Here is a 21,914-nt window from a genome sequence, read left to right on the forward strand (position 1 = left end):
TCTGATGCAGTAAGTATTTCTTTTCTAGTAGTATCTTGGATTTTGCTCACCTTCTTCTGTGTACTTCACAGTTTTGCCATGGGCTGGTCACTTCCTTGCACCAGGACACATTTGAAGTTATAGAAAATTCTGTTTCCCACCTATAGCTGTTCAAATTTTGCAATAAAGAGAGTGACTTTGTCTATGTAATGTGAAGAAGGCTTTACTTTTTCTGATACCCTACAAATTCCTGTTGTCAATGTTAGGCTTATGCCAGGCATGCCTCTATTTGTGAAGCCTTATAGTGCTTTGTAATATCAAGGTGGAGGCTTCTACATTTCGACTCCAAGTTCTTTTGAATAAGGAGAGGATACAGAGGGACTGGCCTGAGGAGGGAGTGTGTTTTCCTCCAGCATTTTGGCAAGAAATGCTACTTCCCATTTGTGGATCCTGCTAAAAATGCATTCCCAGTTAGAGAGATGCATTAGGTCTATGATACCTCCAGAGAAAGGAGTAGCTCAGGGATTTGACTGTTTATCAATTTTACAATCAGTGTTACACTATGTTGACATGCATTGAATACTATAATTCAGTCAGACTTGAGTTTTAAAGTTTCTTTCAAATTAATAGTGATTTCATCCTATTGTCAGAGAAAGGAATGTGACAACGTTGCTTTCAAACTTGGGTAGAAGCTAAGTAAACTGCATGCAGGAAAAATAATTAGAAATAGTTTAGAATGACAAATCTTTCACATTTATAAAGCTTGTGAGTAATTAAATGATAATGTCAATGCATTCATAAGTATTAACTTTAAATAGCAGACTATACCTGTAACATATGCTCACTCTAATAAAACAATGGTTAACGCAGGTCCATCTACTTGTAAGGTTTTGCTCAGACAGAAATGGAGTAGAACATATTGTGTAGCACTGACATCACAATCCTTGGAGATATGAGTTCATATTTTATATTTAATCCTCATGTAAATTTTGTATTTCATCCAGAAAGAAACAGGCACAAAGGAAATAAAGGCCAATCCATGTAGCAGGAGTTAACAAGGCGCACATGGAACCTCAGCCCAATGGATCTCTGATACCCACATTATTCTGAATATTTCTACTGGGTTCTAAAATTTACCAATAACATAAGTTACTATTACCACATATGAGCTAGGAAAAAAATCCAATCGTTTAGTCTTCCACATTAGAAATTCTCAGTAAAACTCATTAGAGTGACTTCTTTTGAAGTTCTAGAAAAAGAATTCTTTAACTAGAAGCAGATACTGTATTTTCTCTGTCCCATGAAGGACACTGTAATAGCAATTTGCATTTCATAAGACACCAGAGTTTTCTAACAGTTTAACTTAACCACGAATCACTAAAAGCAGGTTATGTTCTCCCCCCAGTTTCTACTCCTCCTTGTCACATAACTTATTCCTTCAGACCTGTTTAGCTTTGAAAAACATGTTTCCTAACACACAGCTTGTCTTCGTAAAAGTCTATTTGAGTAATCCATGGTGTCTGAGAATGTCCTATGACCGCTTTTTGACCCATTGACAGAGCTGTAGGTTTTACCATTTTCCTACTACAATGCCCTGGATAGCATTTCAAATACAGAGTCATGACCTTTATTGTTTGCCAGATGGGCTGTGAAATGTATGCTAATGTTCATAATAGGATTATACAAGGTTGTTTATTGTCTGAAAAATAATGTGAGCATTATCTTCTCTTCTCCCCCCATCCCCAACGGGTTTTCCCTTTAATAGGTATTAGGAAGTCTAATTTTGATTAAGTAAATATCAGCTTTCAGCTTTACAAATGATGGTTCATTTAGGCACATACTTTAATGGTATTAAGGGTGGAAAACAAGAAGAATTAGCCAGGTAAACTAAAGTACAAAGAAGGCATTATAATATGGATCCATGCATGGCAACTTGCAGCACGTACATATTTCATGCTAGAACTGAATACAGTGATTCAAATTAATTCAAATATGGGACAAAGGACAGTAGGTATGCTATGAATGTGACACTTAAAAATACAGAATACAGGGTGTGACCACGGTGTCACTGTCCTTCAAACGTTTGTTTGTTTTTTAAAAGATTTTATTTATTCATGAGAGACAGATGAGGAGAGAGAGAAAGGAGAAAGAGAGAGAGAAGCAGAGGGAGAAGCAGGCTCCCAAGGAGCAGGGAGCCCGATGCAGGACTCGATCCCAGGACCCCGGGATCATGACCTGAGGCAAAGGCAGACGCTTAACCATCTGAGCCATCCAGGCGCCCCTGTCCTTCAAATGTTTTGCTTTTTGCTTTGTATATACCCCGATGTGATCCTATCTCTTTTCTTCTTCTGGAACCCCGCCAAAAACAGATGCTCAGTTTAGGAATTCGGGTTCAAGCAGTTTATTCAGGAGGGGATTACAGGTCATACAGCAAAGGAATGGGAAGTAAGATGGGTAAGAAAGAATGCCAATAAAGGGTGTGTTATAGAGAGGGACACAGCTGTGGGCAGCTAGAGCTCAGTCCCAGTGGGGATCATATGAGAGGCTCTGTGGAACATGCCTACACTGAGGGTCCAGGAAAGGCAGGTATTTATTCACCAACAACTTTCCCTCATTGGTGGAGGTCCACTCCTGGAGCCTAACCAGGCCACGTGCAAGCCAAACATGCCCCAGCTGCCAGAAGGAACTATCAGGCAGAGAAATGCAGGAAGACATGGGTCTGCCTAGGAACTCTCTGAAGTGAACTCCAGTATAGGTTGAGGGAATGTGGGCAGGGAACCCACAGACTCTGTTCCACACGCCAAGGCCAGTGTGTCCCAGTGAATGTGGCTACGTCTGTGCTATGGTATGCCAGAACCAGGGCTTGGGGTCCAGGAGAACCCAGCTTGAATCCCGTTCTATCATTCATTTATTGCAAATAGTTTTTGTATGCCTGGTGCTTGGGCCATACTTTACTAGTATGACTTCTTGGGGACTGGAGCCTGGATATCTGTATCTTCCTCTATAAGACAGGTATGAGAGAGGTACTGCAAGGATTAAATCAGATTATAGTGGCGTGAAAAGTTATCTGGAATCATGCCTGGCTTATAACAAAGACACCACAGATTTTAGGGCCCTGCCCTCATTCTCCCAATCCTGTTTCTATGTCCACCTTCCTCATCAGTGATGCTGCTGATATGTCACAGATAGTACACCTCAGGGTTCCCCAAGACCAATTTCAAGTTTGATGATTCACTCAAAAGATTCACAGAACTCAGAAAAGCTGTCATATTCAGGATTATAGTTTATTATGGTGAAAGAATGCAGACTAAAATCAGCACAGGAAAAAGGTACATGGGGCAGAGTCCAGAAGAAATCAGACACAAGCTTCCAGTTGTCCTTTCCCAATAGGGTCATATGATGCACTTAATTTTCCCAGCAGTGATGTGTGCAACATGTGAGAAGTGTCGACAACCAGGGAAGCTCACCCAAGCCTTGGTGTCCACAGTTTTTATTAGGGGTCAATCACATAGGCATGGAGTTAATCTTAGCAACTCCAATCTGCAGCCCCAACAGATCAAACTGATGCAGTATGGCCCACAGCTCTAGGCATACGAAAACCATTCAGCATAAATCACATCGTTAGCATAAACTATCTGGCATGCCTTAAAGCCTTAGACATAAACAGACCTTCTTATCAGGCAAGATATTCCTGGGACTCAAAGGTTATCTCTCACCAGCTTGTCAAGGGTCAGTAATGAACACCTTTGGAATATGCAGGGTTTGGGCAATCCAGGACTGTGGAGTTAATGCTTTACTGCACGAGATGCCACATCCTCTCCCTGGCTCCATGTCATACTCCTTCTTCGGGAGCCCATTCTCCAGAACTATTTAGAGTCAGTTCTCCAGAAGCCTAGAGGTCTCTACAAAAGCCACTAGAGAGATACTTCTGCAGTCATCCTAACCCCTGCTTTAAGAATGACTATCTCAGCCCATAAGCCCGTTATCAGGGCTCAGCCCCTCTCCTGCCCCCACCCCCCCAAAAGCAGATAGCCTGAGTCCTCCCAGAATGTGAAGGTAGACAGATCACCTATGAACACATGAAGGCTTTTTTATTTTTTTAAAGATTTACTTGAGAGAGTGTGTGCACAAGCTGGGGGAGGGGCAGATGGAGAGAGAGCGAGGGATAGGGAGAGAAGCAGACTCCACGCTGAGTGGGGAGCCTAAAACAGCGCTCAATCTCACAACCCTGAGATCATGACTCAAGCTGAAATCAAGAGTCAGACCCTTAACTGAATGAGCCACCCAGGAACCCCCACATGAATGCTTCTATGTCTGTATGGTCCAATACAGTAGCCATTAGCTACATGTCATTATTGCATATTTGAAATTTAACTAAACTGAGGTGTGCCACAAGTGGAAAATGCACACCAGATTTTAAGATTTAGCACAAAAAAATGTAAAATATCTTAATATTTTAATAGTGATTACTAGTGGAAATAAATTTTAGATAAATTAATTGAAACATTGAAATTAATTTTATTTTCTTTTCCTTCTCATTATGGCTATGAGAAAATTTAAAATTACATATGGCTTGTATATTTCTAATGGACAATGTTGTTCTACATGGAAATGTGACACATGGGATATGAGGCTGTAACTACACTCACAGGTCTTGATTTCCTCTCTGGACAACGCGACCATGTACCGTGACTGTTGTATAAATATATCATGGAAAATCGCAGATGGAGACAGTTTACAGCTAATGACCCTAAAAGTTATCACCAAAAATAGCAATTTTATAGATTTGAGCATAGCTGACACAAATTTTTTTAGGCACACTTACCGGTGAGCATGATTCAAATCCGTGCCTCCACTACTGTACTCTACCAATTTCACAGTCATTTCCACCAAGTATTTGTAAGTAGGCTGTGCATCACGCCCCCCTCTGATACCTGCCCTTATTATTCTGTAGCCTTGAAGAGCTCCTGACTGTGGAGCTATCACCAGAAAAACCGTCAGTGAGATGCAGATGCACTTCAGACTTCCATTTCAAAAAGCTATTTGTACTCTCTCTACTCAACGCCATCTTTCCCCCTAGTAAAATCAGACTGTTGCCATGCATTACACACAGACTGAGAATTGCTCCCCCTTTCTCAAATATCCAGTAAACAGCAAGAGAAGACAGGAATTACAGGTAATATCTCAAATGATCCAGAGAGCAATCAAGAGTCTTTAAGAAGTTTCTTCAGTAAAAGGATAAAAATTGAAGAATCCACCTTATAAAACACTGGCAATGATACTGTTCACAATAAAGAGGAGTTTTATTTTATGAAAGACCCATGATGGTCTTTATTCAAGGATGTTTAATTTCTAAAGCCCCAAACCAACATGGTTTTAAGACAGGAGTCAAGAGCAGGATTTCACATCATGGTATCACCAGGGAAAATGTATAAAAAAAAAAAAAAAAGAGAGAGAGAGAGAGAGAGAGTGATTTCCAGAAAAAAAATGTAATGATTATAAGGCTTAATTTTTTTCCTATTAAACTGTGTTGGTCCACGATGAAGCTCTAGAACAGCACTGTCAAAAATACAACACAATCTAAAAAATACAACACAAGGCACAATGTGAGATATGTACGTAATTTTAAGTTTTTTATTAGCCACACTTTGTTTCAAAAAAGTAAACAGAGAGGTGGGGCGCCTCGATGGCTCGGTTGGGCGTCTGCCTTTGGCTCTGGTCATGATCCCAGGGTCCCTGCTCAGCAGGGAGCCTGCTTCTCCTTCTCCCTCTGCCTGCCACTCCCCCTGCTTGTGCGCTCTCTCTCTGTCAAATAAATAAATAAAATCTTAAAAAAAAGATAAATTTTAACAATATATTTCATTTAACCCTATACATCCAAAATAAATCATGTAATCAATATAAAATTATTAGTGAGATATTTTACATTCTTATTTTCAAACTCTTTGAAATCTAGTCTGTGTCTATCCACAACACATCATGATTCAGCCTGCATTTCAAGTGGAGAGTAACTTCCATATTGCACAGAACATTCTAGAAGTCACAGAATGACTTCCATATCGCAATAACATTCTAGAAGTCATAGAGTGACTTCCAAATTGCACAGAGCTGGAAAATAACCATCTTTTTCTGCTCTAGTAGTGGGTCTGGTAAGGGCCTCCCGTCTGCACATATTTTACTAAACATTAACAAATTTTTAGCTGAACACAGACTTAGAAAAACTGTATTATCCTTTGGTACCATCATTCTCTTTCCCTTAACTGTGCTTACTGAACATTTTATCAAATTCTTTTGTATATAATTTCTTGAATATATAACATCTTATTAAACATTTTAGCAATAGATTATAAACCCACATTAAACATTAGGAAATGGGTTCAGAGAAATCAACCTGCTTAGGGCCTCAGAGCAAGAAACAAGCTTGTGTGTCAAAACCTTGGTCTGTCTCTCAACTGAGATTTCCAGTGCATCACCCCAAACAGCACAGGAATGTAAAGAGTGATGGCTTGTAGCCAAGGTGAACCATTGGACCTAAAGTGACTCAGAAAAGCCTGGGATTAAAGGCACAGAGCTGTAAGGCTTTCAGAGCTCTCTCCAAAGGGAAAAGAATGAAAGCCCTTGGAAAGATCTGCAATTCCATTTGGGTCTTAGATCTTAGGATAAGACACAAAGCCACCACCTTACACTGGCGAAGAATGAAGCTATTATTTGTAAGTTATTTACAAACACATTTCAATTCATGAAGTCATATTTCATGTTAATTCCTGGGAACTTCAACTCCAACTCAGTCATTTTGAGGAACTGCACTGCTGGAACCCAGAACATCTCCTGAATCAGCCTAGTGTTTCCCGATATTTAAGGCCATCAACCTCATGGAATTTTTTTCACCCTTCACCAACCTGGAGTTCTGAGGCAAACTATTGAGGAAAGTAACTTGGTCACAGGCTTTGACCCCTGAAAAGAATGAGCAATTAACTGGTTGACTTCTTTATAAACCTAGAGATAATAACTAGATGTCCTACTAATCTACCACACAGCCTATTGGTTTTAGTCACTCCTGAGCCCACTTTGCTGACTTCAGTTATTTAATCAATGTCCCATAATCCTAGGACTTTATTTATTTACTGGTATATTATATATACATATTTTTTAAAGATTTTATTTATTTATTTGACAGAGAGAGACACAGCGAGAGAGGGAACACAAGCAGGGGGAGTGGGAGAGGGAGAAGAAGGCTTCCGGCCGAGCAGGGAGCCCGATGTGGGGCTCGATCCCAAGACCCTGGGATCATGACCCGAGCCGAAGGCAGACGCTTAACGACTGAGCCACTCAGGTGCCCCCAGTATATTATTTGATTGCAATTCAGCACTCAACCAAAAGTGCCACTAAGAAAAAAAGATATTTAAAAAAGCCAGACTAATGAACACAGTAACTACTTGGCCCTTTTTATCAGTGGTTTTCAACCTTGACTTCACATTGGAATTACCCAGGGAGTTTAAAAAAAAAAAAAAAAGCCTCGTTTCCCAGCAGAGATCCTGATTTAATTGGTCCAGGATGTGGCATGGGCATCAAGAATTTTAAAGCTCCCCTGATGATTCTAACATACAGCCAGGGTTGAGAATCACTGCTCTATATTCTCTACACATTATCCCTTAGTTATGTTAGCAGTGCAAGCTTAAGCAAAGTAAATGGACCATATTTCCTAAGATTCACATAAAAATGCCTTGAGACAATAAATATTCAATGTTATGCCCTTGGTTTTAACAGCAAGTAAATAAAAACATCCAGCCAAACAATATTTCTGCCGTGGGTATTTTGTAACACTGAAGATATGAACTAACATACATGATAAATTCTTCCTTAGATTAAATCCCAGGAAAAACAAGGAGTGTTTTTTTTTTTTTCTTTTATTTTTGGAGGAGAGAGAGAGAGAGTACTCACACGTGTGCACAGGTGGAGGGGCAGAGGGAGAGAGAAGGATAATTTCCAGCAAGTTCCACACTTAGCACAGAGCCCGACTCGGGGCATGATCTCAGGACCCCAAGATCATGACCTGAGCCAAAATCAAGAGTCAGTCACTTAACCAACTGAGCCACCCTGGCAGCCCCCCCTTTTTTTCCCAGAAAATGGTATACTTTATTAATCAGATGAGATAAAATGAGTTTTTCATTTCAAGTACCTGAAATATCTATAATTTTGTTCCTTAAAATTTTTTCCTTCAGAAAAAATTGCCTTTGTCATGTGTTATTCTCAAATTCATAAGCCACATCCACTCATTTTTGGAAGTAGATGGAGTATAATAAAGCATAATCCATGCTTTTCTCCATTGAATAGAATCATCTGTTAACTTTCCTCACATGTTTTGTTTTGGTTTGTTTTTTTGCCCTTGACCTTTCTTGTGACCCTATCTTTGTTACATTTTCTCCACTGTGCTCAAAGGTCACAAGGCGCAGTCCTTAGCATGCCATACTCTGGATCTTTTTCTCTTTATGTCCCTCACCATCTATGAAAGTTTAACTGTCCTGGATGTCAATTTCCTCCTAATAATGTCCTACATACTAAACTTCATGTCAGTCTGCTTCTTGTGGAACTCCATCTGGGGCACACCCATGAGGTTGGCACAAATATTATACCCATTCTACAAATGAGTAAACTGATACGTAGGGGAGATTAAATTACCTGCCCAAGGTCCTATAGTGAATAGATGACAGAACTATAATTTGAACCCATATTTGACTTCAGAGCCTACTGCCACAAGAGCATCACTACCAAACCATGGCTACCAAATGGGGTGTTTTCAAATACTTTAAAAATAAGCATCAGTGTTTTGTGTCCACCTCTAAGAAACCTCTGGATAGTTCTTGGGATCCACACCTCTAAAAGGAAGGGGAAGGAAACAGGACTGGACAGGAGAAATTGAGCGACAATGAAGCTCTAACAAAGGTCTCAGCCTTTGGAGATCTCAGGAACTGAGGTGGCCCCTTAATTGGGGTGAGAGGTCTAGGCCCTTTTACCCCTGGTAGTGATCAGTCACTGCATACAGGCTTCCCTTGCAAGGGGATCTCTTCTTGGGAGAAATACCTGAGGGCCCTTTTCTGCAACATTCCAGCAGCTGGGGAGTAAGTTTAAGTTCTCCATTTCTGAAGATCTTTAAGAAATATGACAGTCTTCACCCCACAATTATTCTAAGGAGACCACATCCCAGTGGTTAACCCAGAGACCCTCACCCTCAAAGACTACTGACCAGGTTCAACATGACCAAGCCAAGTAAACAGAATTTAGATCAGAACAGAGCAATCCTTTTTTTAGTAGTGGACTTGGTAGCAGTGATTAGGAGTGCCTGGGCATGTTGAAGAGACGAAGGAAAAAATGTCCTACCCTACAACCCAACCATGCCTCCGAGTTGCTGGGCCCTCATGAAACACCTGCTACCAAAGCACAAACTACTTGTGATGAAGCCTCTTCCTAAAAAATAGCAATATTCAAACAAACAAAATATTCAAATGAACAGTAAAATAAAAAATATCATACACCCTATTTTTTTCACCACCAGCTCTCAATTTCTTTCCCATCAATGAGCTATAAATTGATCAGGTTCAATTTGGAGGTTCAGCCTCAGAATACATGTCCCATGCTCCCCCCCCTCCCTTTCATAGATTAAAAAAAGTAGTCACATCCAGGCAAATTCTCCTGACACCTGAAATAGAGTTTTAATATAAACTAAAATTTTACCTAAGTATTTATCTTTCTAATTCTCTAGGAATCTTTTCAACATCTGGCTCTTGTTGCTATTGGGAATCAAAGTTCCAGCTAACAGAGAAGAATTTTGTAGATAGTAATTTTGGTTTTGGTGAAAGCAGCCTTGGGGGTCCTAGAAGATCATATCCCAGTGGGTACGAAACTTGCTTATCATTTGTGAAATGGAATTAAATTATAGGCTGCACATTGTTTCTGCACACAAAAGCACACAGAGCCCCAATTCCTTGCACATGAGCCCCAGCACAGGTGGGCTTCCACAGTGATGAGTGATGGCCAGGACCAAATGGGGGTGGCTTCTGGAGTCACTGCCACTATTCTTGGAATGGCAGTAAGTTTGATATTTTGGGAGGATAAAGTTAAACCAAACACATATGACAAAGCAAATGAAAATCATAAATAAAAAGATTAAAAAGAAAAAAGATGCCAGAGACTGTGACTGCTACTTTTTTAGACTCTGGGTATTGTTGTGTTTCTGTAAATATTTTTTGGCTTTGGTTAGGAATGCAGTTAAATTTCTTAGAAACAGTTTGATCTTGTTAAGTCTTGTTTAAGATTCATTAGCTGGAACCAGAGCCATGTTTAGTCTATGGCTAATTATTCTCCCACTATTAAGTCAGATCTTTCTGAGTAAATTATTCCAATACCCTGTGTGGCTGGTGGGAACAGCCACCATTTCTTGTCCCATATGAGTGCCAGGCACTATTCCCTCTAATCCTTTCAGAGGCATTCATCAGTACTGAGCACAGCAAAACTGATAAGCATTGTTGCATACTCAAGGCAGACCCTATGAGGATTTCTGGGGCACTTCTTTCATGCAGCTCTGTCCTGCACACACTAGCTGCTTTTAGTCTCCCTGGTCTCTCAGCTCTGTTTCTTCACCTCAGAGAGTCTGCCAGGCTTTGCTGGGTTCCTCCTGCTGTGTTATGGCCTGGAAACCCAAGGCAGTCATCTGGGTCAGGAGCAGGGTTTACCTCTTTTGTTTCTCATCTCTCAAATATCACTGTCCTTTGATACCTGATGCCCAATGTCTTTGAAAAGTGTTGCTTCAAATATTTTATTTGTGTGTGTGTGTGGAGGGGGGGAAGGGAGGTGGGGTGAAAGAAGAGGAGGGTTACTTCAGTTGGGAGGATAAACACAATTCTTGTTACTCCATCTTGGCCAAAAGCAAGGCCAAAAGCCAAAGCATAGTTAAAATCTAAGAAGCACAATTACACATATAGCATGGAATTATCTCCAAGCTATTTTGTTAAATTAAAAAAAAGGATCAGCACCGCATGTATATGTAACCATTTATGCCAAATACCACACACACACACACACACACACACACACACACACACACTGATACATGTATAAGCAGGCAAAAATTCAAAATAATATGCAAGAAAGTATAAAAACGGACTTTCTGACATGTATCATATGACCTCACTGATATGAGGAATTCTTAATCTCAGGAAACAAACTGAGGGTTGCTGGAGCGGTGGGGGGTGGGAGGGATGGGGTGGCTGGGTGATAGACATTGGGGAGGGTATGTGCTATGGTGAGCGCTGTGAATTGTGCAAGACTGTTGAATCAGAGATCTGTACTTCTGAAACAAACAATGCAATATATGTTAAGAAAAAAAAGAAGAAGATAGCAGGAGGGGAAGAATGAAGGGGGGTAAATCGGAGGGAGAGACGAACCATGAGAGACGATGGACTCTGAGAAACAAACTGAGGGTTCTAGAGGGGAAGGGGGTGGGGGGATGGGTTAGCCTGGTGATGGGTATTAAAGAGGGCACATTCTGTGTGGAGCACTGGGTGTTATGCACAAACAATGAATCATGGAACACTACATCAAAAACTAATGATGTAATGTATGGTGATTAACATAACAATAAAAACATTTAAAGAAAAAAAAACGGACTTTCTGGGGTGCCTGGGTGGCACAGTCAGTTAAGTGTCCTGACTCTTAGTTCTGTCTCAGGTCACGATCTCACGGTTGTGGGATCAAGCCCCGCATAGGGCTCTGCACAGAGTCTGCTTGAGACTCTCTCCCTCTGCCCCTCCCCCCCAAAACAAATAAATAAATAAATCTGAGAAAAACTGGGGGGGCTTTCTTTAGGATCGGCAGTGGTAGGAGACTCATTTTTCATTGTATTTTGGACTGAATTCTTAGCCATGTGATTATCTAATAACAAAAATTATCAGGAAAAAGTACTGCCTATTTTTCCATTGCCTCATAACAACAGTACACGTAATACTTACCTTGCTGTAAGTATAACACATGCTAGTTTATTAGATTATATCTAGAAGTCACCATCCCAAATGGCATTAGCTCTGTTTAATTCCATTCTTATTATGTCTGTTCTTCAGTTGCCCAGACATATGCAAAGGAACTTTTCTTAGAGGACAAAGCTCCAAGTCAGTCAGCAAGAATATATATAGTTCCTAAATCATTATTAATGCTAACCTATGGTAATGTTTCTGTTTTGGATAGATGTGAAATAAGTCAGTTTAAATGAAGAAACGAAGAATTTCTTCAGCATCCCTTTGTATGTCATGTTCCTTTTGGCTTAGTATCCTACCACTATGATTGGCTGTCCATGGGATGGACGCGCATCCTTTGAGTTTAAAAACCATGGGTGAAAATGAAGATTTCTAAGGTCCCTTAGCTCAGTTATCTGGTGCCTGTCTGATTCCTGTAAATATTTAGGCCTGAGAGGCCTGCAATGAAATATAAAGGATTAAAACAGTGCTAGTGGTCAAAGGGCAGGCCCAAGGATCAGGTCAAGATAAATATTTCACATATGGTGAACCACAGCTCTTAGTAATCTTAATCACATAATTTGGCACTGATTTCTCTCTCCCTTCCATTGCTCTCTAGTTGCATCATGGATGTGTGTCTTCTTTTGATCTAGAGCAGAGAAATCTTACTTCATGTTTCTCTAGTGTCTGTCCTTACAACTCTGTGCCAAATAGTAGACACCGAATATATGCCATAAATCTTGACTTCACAATAAAAATATAAAAGTGTCACCGGCCACTCTTACACAGAAAAAAGAGTCCCCTGAGAGGCAAAAGCTATTAATATCTAGTATCTCTAGGTATGACTGGCTTGGTCTGCTGGGAGGAAACTAAAAGAAGATCTCAATCAACCAATCAGTCAAATCAATCAGAACAGAAAGAAGAAAAAAGGCAAAAAGAAAAAAAGAGAGAGAGCAATGAGGGAATGCTTTTTGTGGAGAGAAGTAGTATAGCTCCTGGCAGTTGCCTCACTGCCTAAGACCAAGATTCCAGCCTTGCTGGGAACTCAACACTGCAGGCATCCTCCACCAGGATGGAGACCTTCCATGAGGTTCAATTATAGGCAGAATTTCTTAGAGGCAGAAAATTACTATAAAAGTGCTAGGAACTAGGAAAGCTACCAAGGACCCATCTTACTGTCATTTACATTTTTCAACCCTATATACTAAAAAAACTTTAGCCCAAAGAAAGTAAAATGTAAGAAATCAGCACACAGATGTGAAAGCCCAGTATAGAGTTAGGGAAAACCAGTTTATGACAACCATCACAAAAAGCCACCCAAAATCACAAGGATAAAATTTACATTTTTATCTTTGGAATAATTGGTCCTTTTCATTTTGTTTTCTGAGAGGGCACCCTTCTGCCCTGCAGTTATCTGATTAGGTAATATCTAAAGTGTCTAATAAGGAATATTTGCTATGGATTAACTACCTTGTTGTCAATGTATTTTCCTGCAGAAAACTGGGGACATTTCCTTTATAGTCAAGTATAAATGCAGAAACATCGTAGGCTGGAAGTGGTTAACATCTGATTCTGCCAGCCTTCAGGTCCCATATTCCCTGGAAGAGTATGTAGTCCATTCCCTCCTCTTATTTTTATTTTTATTTAAATTAAAAAAAATAACCTCTCTCTTCCACAGCATTCTACCCCATATTTCTGAATAAAACAGAAAGTAGGTATTAACAAAAAAGACTGGGAAATATTTTAAAATGCCTTCTTTAAATAAGCAAGGATTATGCAATAAGTGGCCTAGCATTTCTTGAAGGTTTTTTTCATACTTGCTCACTGATAGAGAGTAATTATACAACAGGTTCATAACTCAAGAAGGTGTAGTGGCTATGCCTCTAGACCCAGGTCTAGCTCATTTTGACTTCCAGGTGCTAACTGATGGGAACAGTGTGTGTGTGCAGCTCCAAAGAAAAGAGCTCCATGGAGGAGTCCACACAGCTAGACACCCTAGGCTGTGGGCAGGAATGACTCAAAATTATTTCAGGCAGAAAGGGAGGATGGAAAAGATAAAAAAGTGGATGCTGGGATGTGTCTGTAGACTGGGAAAGACTGTGGTCATCTAGAAGATGGGGTTTAAAACTTCATGTCCCAAATGCTGATGACCACCAGCAGAAGTTATCACTCAGGGCAATAGGGCATAAGGGAAAATTATATAGTGTAGGATTCACAGGATATTTTTGTACAAATGAAATCCAGTTACGATCAACAGCAATGATGGTCTTAATAGGAAAAAAAAAGAGTAATGCAAAATTAACCTGAGAGATATCTTTTATCTGATTACAGTGAAACTCCTAACCAAGAATAAATCTTCTGTCTTCTGGATCTCATCCCATCCCTCTACAATCTGTATTTTTTTTTAACAGCTTTGAGATATAACTCCCTTACCACAAAAATCATCCATTGAAAGTGTACAATTAAATGTTTTTAGTACATTCACAGAGTTGTGCAAATATCAGCACAATCTAATTTTAAAATGCTTCATCACTCCAAACAAGAAACCCCATATCAACTGGCAATCACTCCATCAAAGAACAAGAAAGAATGCTTAGCAATAAAACTGTGATTTTACAAAATAGAAATAACAGAAGAACTTGAGGAAATTTCAAAGACTGTAAAGCAAAATAAAAGTGGAAGTTATCAGTGAAAAGAAATAGAGAGGTCCAATGGCCAACAAATGAGTCCCATAAATATAAGACAAAGAAAGTGGTAAAAGGAAATTTTCAAATAAACAATGGGAAATTCCCTTGGGTTGAAGAAAAACTGAAGACTGAGAAATGCCAATGAGCCCCCAAGGAAAATAAATGAGCAATCCCCACACCCCCAAAAAGCCCGCATTTAGATATATCTTCAAGAAATTTCAGCACATCAAAAAAAAAGGAAAAAAAAAGATTCTAAAAGCTCCCACGTAGGTAAAAACACCCAGATCACACATAGTATAAATAAACATCCTGAATAATAAAAAATACTGGGGCAATGCCTTCAAGCCCCAAGGTTAAATGACTTTTGATCTGGAATTCAACAGCCAATCTTGTTATCAGTTGAGTGTGAGAGCAGAACAAAGACATTTTAATGCACGCAAAACATTTAAGAAAGCAAACAGCCTCCATGGTCCTTTCCTAGGAAATTACTTAAGGACCAGAAAATCCACAAAGAGAATATGGGATCCAAGAAACTATGGGACAATCCTGGAGAGGCATCAAGAGAGATGAGGTAACATGATGAAATCTGAGCAGACCTAGAAAGAAATTTAAAAATTAAAAAATTGAAAAGGAAAAAGAAAGAGGGAATGAAAAAGGAGAGAAAGGAGGGTAGAGAGACTAAATGAGAAAGAGAAGCCCTATAATATTCGGATATCCTGTATAATTAAAAACTTGCATTAATTTAGACATATTATAAAGACATGTTCTAAAAAAATAATTTAGAAATGTTAAGAAAAACAAAACACTGAATAAAATAATTATTACAATATTAAAAAAACTTTAGCTTTTTCACATCGGGTTTGCTGCCAGAACACAGGTGTCATGAAAACCACCACTCAACCTAAACCAAAACGGGAAAGGAAAAGACTCACATCAACATCGTCGTCATTGGACCCGTAGATTCGGGCAAGTCTACCACTACTGGTCATCTGATCTACAAATGTGGTGGGATCGACAAAAGAACGATTAAAAATTTGAGAAGGAGGCTGCTGAGACATGAAAGGGCTCCTTCAAGTATGCCTGGGTCTTGGATAAACTGAAAGCTGAACGTGAACGTGGTATCACCATTGATATCTCCCCATGGAAATTCGAGACCAGAAAGTATTATGTGACCATCACTGATGCCCCCGGACACAGAGACTTTATCAAAAACAGGATTATAGGCACATCTCAGGCTGACTGTGCTGCCCTGATTGTGGCTGCTGGTGTTGGTGAATTTGAAGCTGGTATCTCCAAGAATGAGCAGACCCATGAGCGTGCCCTTCTGGCTTACACACTGGGTGTAAAACAACTAATTGTTGGTGTTAACAAGATGGACTCCACTGAGCCACTCTACAACCAGAAGAGATACGAGGAAATCGTTAAGGAAGTCAGTACCTACCTTAAGAAAATTGGCTACAACCCCGATAGAGTAGCATTGGTACCAATTTCTGGTTGGAACGGTGACAACATGCTGGAGCCAAGTGCTGACATGCTTTGGTTCAAGGGATGGAAAGTCACCCGTAATGATGGGAATGCCAGTGGAACCACACTGCTTGAAGCTCTGGATTGCATCCTGCCACCAACTCGTCCAACTGACAAGCCCTTGCATCTGCCTCTCCAGGACGTCTACAAAACTGGTGGTATTGGTACTGTCCCTGTGGGCCGAGTGGAGACTGATGTTCTTAAACCTGGCATGGGGTCACCTTTGCTCCAGTCAATGTTACAACTGAAGTAAAGTCTGTTGAAATGCACCATGAAGTTTTGAGTGAGGCTCTTCCTGGGGACAATGTGGGCTTCAATGTCAAGAATGTATCTGTCAAAGATGTTCGTCATGGCAATGTGCCTGGTGACAGCAAAAATGACCCACCAATGGAAGCAGCTGGCTTCACAGCTCAGGTGATTATTCTGAACCATCCAGGCCAAATCAGTGCTGGATATGCACCTGTGCTGGATTGTCACACAGCTCACATTGCTTGCAAGGTTGCTGAGCTGAAGGAGAAGAAAGATCATCGTTCTGGAAAAAAGCTGGAAGATGGTCCCAAGTTCTTGAAATCTGGTGATGCTGCCGTTGTTGATATGGTTCCCGGCAAGCCTATGTGTGTTGAGAGCTTCTCTGACTCTCCTCCTCTGGGCCGTTTTGCTGTTCATGACATGAGACAGACGCTTGCCGTGGGTGTCATCAAAGCAGTGGACAAGAAGGCAGCTGGAGCTGGCAAGGCCACCAAGTCTGCCCAGAAAGCTCAGAAGGCTAAATGAGTATTATCCCCAATACCTGCCACCCCAGTCTTAATCAGTGGTGGAAGAACGGTCTCAGAACCATTTGTGTCAATGGGCCATTTAAGTTTAATAGTAAAAGACTGGTTAATGATAACAATGCATCATAAAACCTTTAGAAGGAAAGGAGAATGTTTTGTGGACCATTTGTGTGTGTGTGCATGTGTGTGTGTGTGTGTGGCAGTTTTAAGTTATTAGTTTTTAAAATCAGTATTTTTTAATGGAAACAACTTGACCAAAAATCTGTCACAGAATTTTGAGATCCATTAAAACAAAAGTTTAATGAGGAAAAAAAAAAACTTTAAGGGGAGATTTTCACTAATTAAAGGAAATCATATATATTTGGTCTTGATGTTAAGACTATTCTCCTTGGGGCACCTGGCTGGCTCAGTCTGTGGAGCATGCAACTCGATCACAGGGTTGAGTTTGAGTCCCACTTTGGGGGTAGAAATTATTTTAAAAATAATACTAATATAACCTTTTAAAAGAAGAATATTCTCCTTAAAGTGACCCAATCGTAATGCAAGTTCTGAGATCCTGCATACATGGAAATGTATTTGCTGTCACACCTGAATTATGTTCCACACATATAATGGAATTACAGTTTAGTTACACGCAACCTGTATGCAAAGCAACAGCTTTTCTTAGATCTTTGAGGTCATCTTTCTATTTTCTCTTCAAGTTCTCATCTATTTCATGCATTATTTGTTTCACCCAGCATCAGCTGTGTCATTCGTTCAACTGTTTTTCAGAAGTCCCATCACCAGCAACCATTTGTGTTGTATTTGTCACCCGTATCTGAAGTGAGACTTGTAAAACATAGGATTTTAGCTAAGTACATTACCACCCTCAATAATACAAGACTTCTATTAGTAAAGAGGAAAGGGAAATGACTATCATTTAGGCAGCTAGTAGTCTACCCATCTATATGCTACAAAATTAACTACACAGCTAGTTATACTTTTTGAAATTATATATGCTCATATATATGTCTGGATCTTTTCTAATAGGTTCAGAATCAATTACCATTCAGTGACAGTCTCTCAGGGGCTTTCACATAATCCTTAAAATAATTCTGTGAACTAAAGATTCTCATCAGTTTGCAGATTAAAATCCAGAAGTTCAGCATGATAAAAGAACTTGCCCAAGGCTATAAAACTAGGAAATAACGGAATTAGAACTCAAATGCAAATCATGGCGATTGTGATTTCAGGGTTATTTCCATGCTATCACCTCCTCCAGTAACCCTTCCTGCCACAGGTTAAATTTCCTTCTCAGAATCTGTCTTCAATGGAAAATTATATACATTTATATCCAAATGCCACCTCATCTACCTGCCTCAGTTAGCTCAAGCCCATTAGCTAAAATAGAAAATGTTCATCAATTTTACCCAATATTAAGAAAAACAACCTAAAGGGCCATAGATCAAAATGTAGAACAACCAGTCATAAGTACAAAAGACCTAAAGCTATGTCCTACAGCACAGAGAAATGTAGGAAGTGAGCACTTAATTCCTACTGACATAAATATCCTCTGCAATTCATGCATTTTTTATTCATTTTTTCAACATGTACTACCAATAAGGTGAATCTTTGTTTTCAAAAAGCAGCAAGACACAATGCAGCATGTCTCAAAAGTTTCTATAAATATAGATTGAATGCACAGAGATTGAATTCCTTGCGCTTTAGTACCCAGAAGCATCTGAGTACTCACATTTCATGAACACAACTTTCTTTGAAGCATTCCAATTTTTAATACAAAAATCAAATCAAATAGTCATGCATGGTGCAACTGGAGGGGAACATTAATTAAAGAAGCATATTTGTTGCAGCAGAATCCAACCTTAGAACAGCTGTCTGTGAAGTCTGCTCCAAGACAGATCTAGATTCTAAATACAAGATAAGTGCAACAAAATATGGAAGACAGGGTAAGATCTTAAGGGGGGGAACTAATAATGGAAGACTACCAGAAACCTGATGTCTTCAGAGGAGTAATTAATACTGATTAACACTAAGATCATTAGGAAAAGTGCTAAGCAACTTAAGAGTAATGTCTAAGACAAAAGAAACAGATATATAAGTCCCAAACATTAAACAAAATACTGCATCAGCCCTGTTAGAGATTGCATACAAAAATGAAAGCAGAGATAGGCGGAGCAAGATGGCAGAGGAGTAGGAGACCTGGATTTCGTCTGGTCTCAAGATTTCAGCTGAATAGGGATCAAACCATTCTGAACACCTAGGAACTCAACAGGAGATCAAAGAAAAGAATAGCAACAACTCTCTGAACAGAAAAGCGACCACTTTCTGGAAGGTAGGACGTGCAGAGAAGTGAATCCGAGGCAATATTCGGGAGGATAGACGGCGGGGGAAGGGCCTCCGCCGGCCGCTTCTGGCAAGTGATAAGAGCCGCAGAGCACAAAATCAGAACTTTTAGAAGTCGGCTCCGCTGAGGGACGTCTCTCCAGTGGCTAACCTGGGGGTAGAACCCTCACGGGACAGTGTGGTCTCAGGACCCTCGGGATCACAGAAAGACCGGGTGTGCCTGCGTGCAGCAGAGCTCCCAGGTATCGGAGCAGGGAAGTGGGTTGCAGAGATGGAGCCGAGGTGTGGGCTCCCAGCTCGGGCCTGCCATAAACTGTGATGGGTGACAGTTGGGCCAATGCTCCTCCAACAGGGACCCAACAAGCGGCAGAGCCGGGGAGACTCCCCTTCCACCCCCAGGGAGGAGCGGCACGGGAGCGCACCGCAGGGATCTGCTCGGTTTGGAGACTCCACACGGGGTCGGGTGCCAGAGATAGAAACGCTCGGTCACAGGCCGGGTGAGCACGGAATGCAGCCAGAGACCGGGAACACGGGAGTGACTGACTACTTTTCTCTGGGGACGCACTGAGGAGCGGGGCCCGAGTCCTTGGCTCCTCCAGGGTGGAGAGTGAGAGACCGCCATTTTCACTCTCGTCCTCCAAAGCTGTATGGAAAGCTTGCAGGGAACAAAAGCTCTTGAAAGCAAACCCGAGCAGCTTGCTTAGCCCGGACCAACAAGGGCTGGGCAATTCCGCCTCCAGCAAAGACATTTGGGAACCACAGCAACAGGCCCCTCCCCCAGAAGATCAGCACAAACAGCCAGCAAGCCAAGACCAAGTTTACCGATCAAGGAGAACGGCAGAACTCCAGCGCGAGAGGAATACTGCACATAGAATTCATGGCTTTTTTACCATGATTCATTAGTCTTTAAAAGTTAATTTTTAACTGTTTCTTTTAATATTTCTTTTTCCCTTTTTCAACCATCTTATCAATCCCTTTTTAAAAAAATTTTTTTTATTTTTCATTTTTAGTGTCATATTCTATCCCTTCATAGTAGTTGCCCTTATTTTTGGCATATATATATATATATATATATATATATATATATATATATATATATAAGTTGTTCTCTCTATAAAATTTTGAAATACAGTTTCTTCTAACAGATCAAAATATACCCTAAATCTCTAGTGTATGGCTTTGTTCTAGTCTCCTGCCTGATCACATTCTCTCCCTTTATCCTTTTTTAAATCCTTTTCTTTCTTTGTTCAAGCACCTTATCAATTCCTCTTTTAAAATTTTTTATAATTTACATCTTTACAGTCATATTCCATCCCATCATTGGATCAACCCTTATTTTGTACATATATAAGTCTTTCTTTCTTTAAAATTTTAGGAGGCACTTTCTTCTAGCAGACCAAAATACACCCAAAATCTAGTGTGTGGCACTGATCGATGCACTAGCCTGATCATATTTGATCATATTCTGTTTTTTTTGTTTTATTCTGTTTTTGTTTGTTTTTATCTTTTTTTTTCTTTCTCTTTCTTTTTTCTTTCTTTACCTTAGTTTTCCCCTGGTTTCAGGTCTTTTCTGATTTACTTAGAGTATATTTTCTGGGGACGTTGTTAACCTGTTACCATTTTGTTCTCTCATTCATCTATTCTCCTCTGGACAAAATGACAAGATGAAAAAAGTCACCTCAACAAAAAGAAAAAGAGGTAGTACCATGAGTCAAGGACCTACTCAATATGGACATTAGTACAATGTCAGACCTAGAGTTCAGAATCATGACTTTAAAGATACTAGCTGGGCTTGAAAAAAGTGTGGAAGTTATCAGAGAAACCCATTCTGGAGAAATAAAAGAACTAAACTCTAACCAAGTCAAAATCAAAAAGGCTATTAATGAGGTGCAATAAAAAATGGGGGCACTAACTGCTAGGATAAATGAGGCAGAAGAGAGAATTAGCAATACAGAAGACCAAATCATGGAAAATAAAGAAGCTAGAAAAAGAGAGATAAACAACTACTGGATCACAAGGGCAGAATTCGAGAGATGAGCGATATGATAAGATGAAACATTAGAATAATTGGGATCCCAGAAGAAGAAGAAAGAGAGAGAGGGGCAGAAGGTATATTGGAGCAAATTATAGCAGAGAACTTCCCTAATGTGGGAAAGGAAACAGGCATCAAAATCCACGAGGCACAGAGAACCCCTCTCAAAATCAATAAAAATAGGTCAACACCCCGACATCTAATAGTAAAACTTACGAGTCTCAGAGACAAAGAGAAAATCTTCAAAGCAGCTCGGGAGAAGGGATATGTAACCTATAATGGTAGAAACATTAGATTGGCAACAGACCTATCCACAGAGACCTGGCAGGCCAGAAAGGACTGGCATGATATCTCCACAGCACTAAACGAGAAAAATATGCAGCCAAGAATACTATATCCAGCTAGGCTCTCATTGAAAATTGAAGGAGAGATAAAAAGCTTCCAGGACAAACAAAAACTAAAGGAAATTGCAAACACGAAACCAGCCCTCCAAGAAATATTGAAAGGGGTCCTCTAAGCAAAGACAGAGCCTAAAAGCAGCATAGACCAGAAAGGAACACAGACAATATAC

The 21,914-nt window shown here is 40.1% G+C and overlaps 1 protein-coding gene across 1 annotated transcript in view; it reads left to right on the forward strand.

The window, feature by feature from the left end:
• The window catches only part of LOC113938471 (putative elongation factor 1-alpha-like 3), a 33,756-nt gene extending 17,293 nt beyond the window's left edge, over positions 1–16,463 (forward strand). The window contains exon 2 of the mRNA XM_035729027.1: positions 15,736–16,463. Coding sequence (XP_035584920.1) covers positions 15,736–16,448 — 713 coding nt within the window. The 3' untranslated portion in view covers positions 16,449–16,463. The remainder of the gene's footprint in view (positions 1–15,735) is intronic.
• Positions 16,464–21,914: the final 5,451 nt, after the last annotated feature.

This window comes from Zalophus californianus, chromosome 8 (assembly GCF_009762305.2).
Source record: "Zalophus californianus isolate mZalCal1 chromosome 8, mZalCal1.pri.v2, whole genome shotgun sequence".
In the NCBI taxonomy this organism is placed as follows: domain Eukaryota; kingdom Metazoa; phylum Chordata; class Mammalia; order Carnivora; family Otariidae; genus Zalophus; species Zalophus californianus.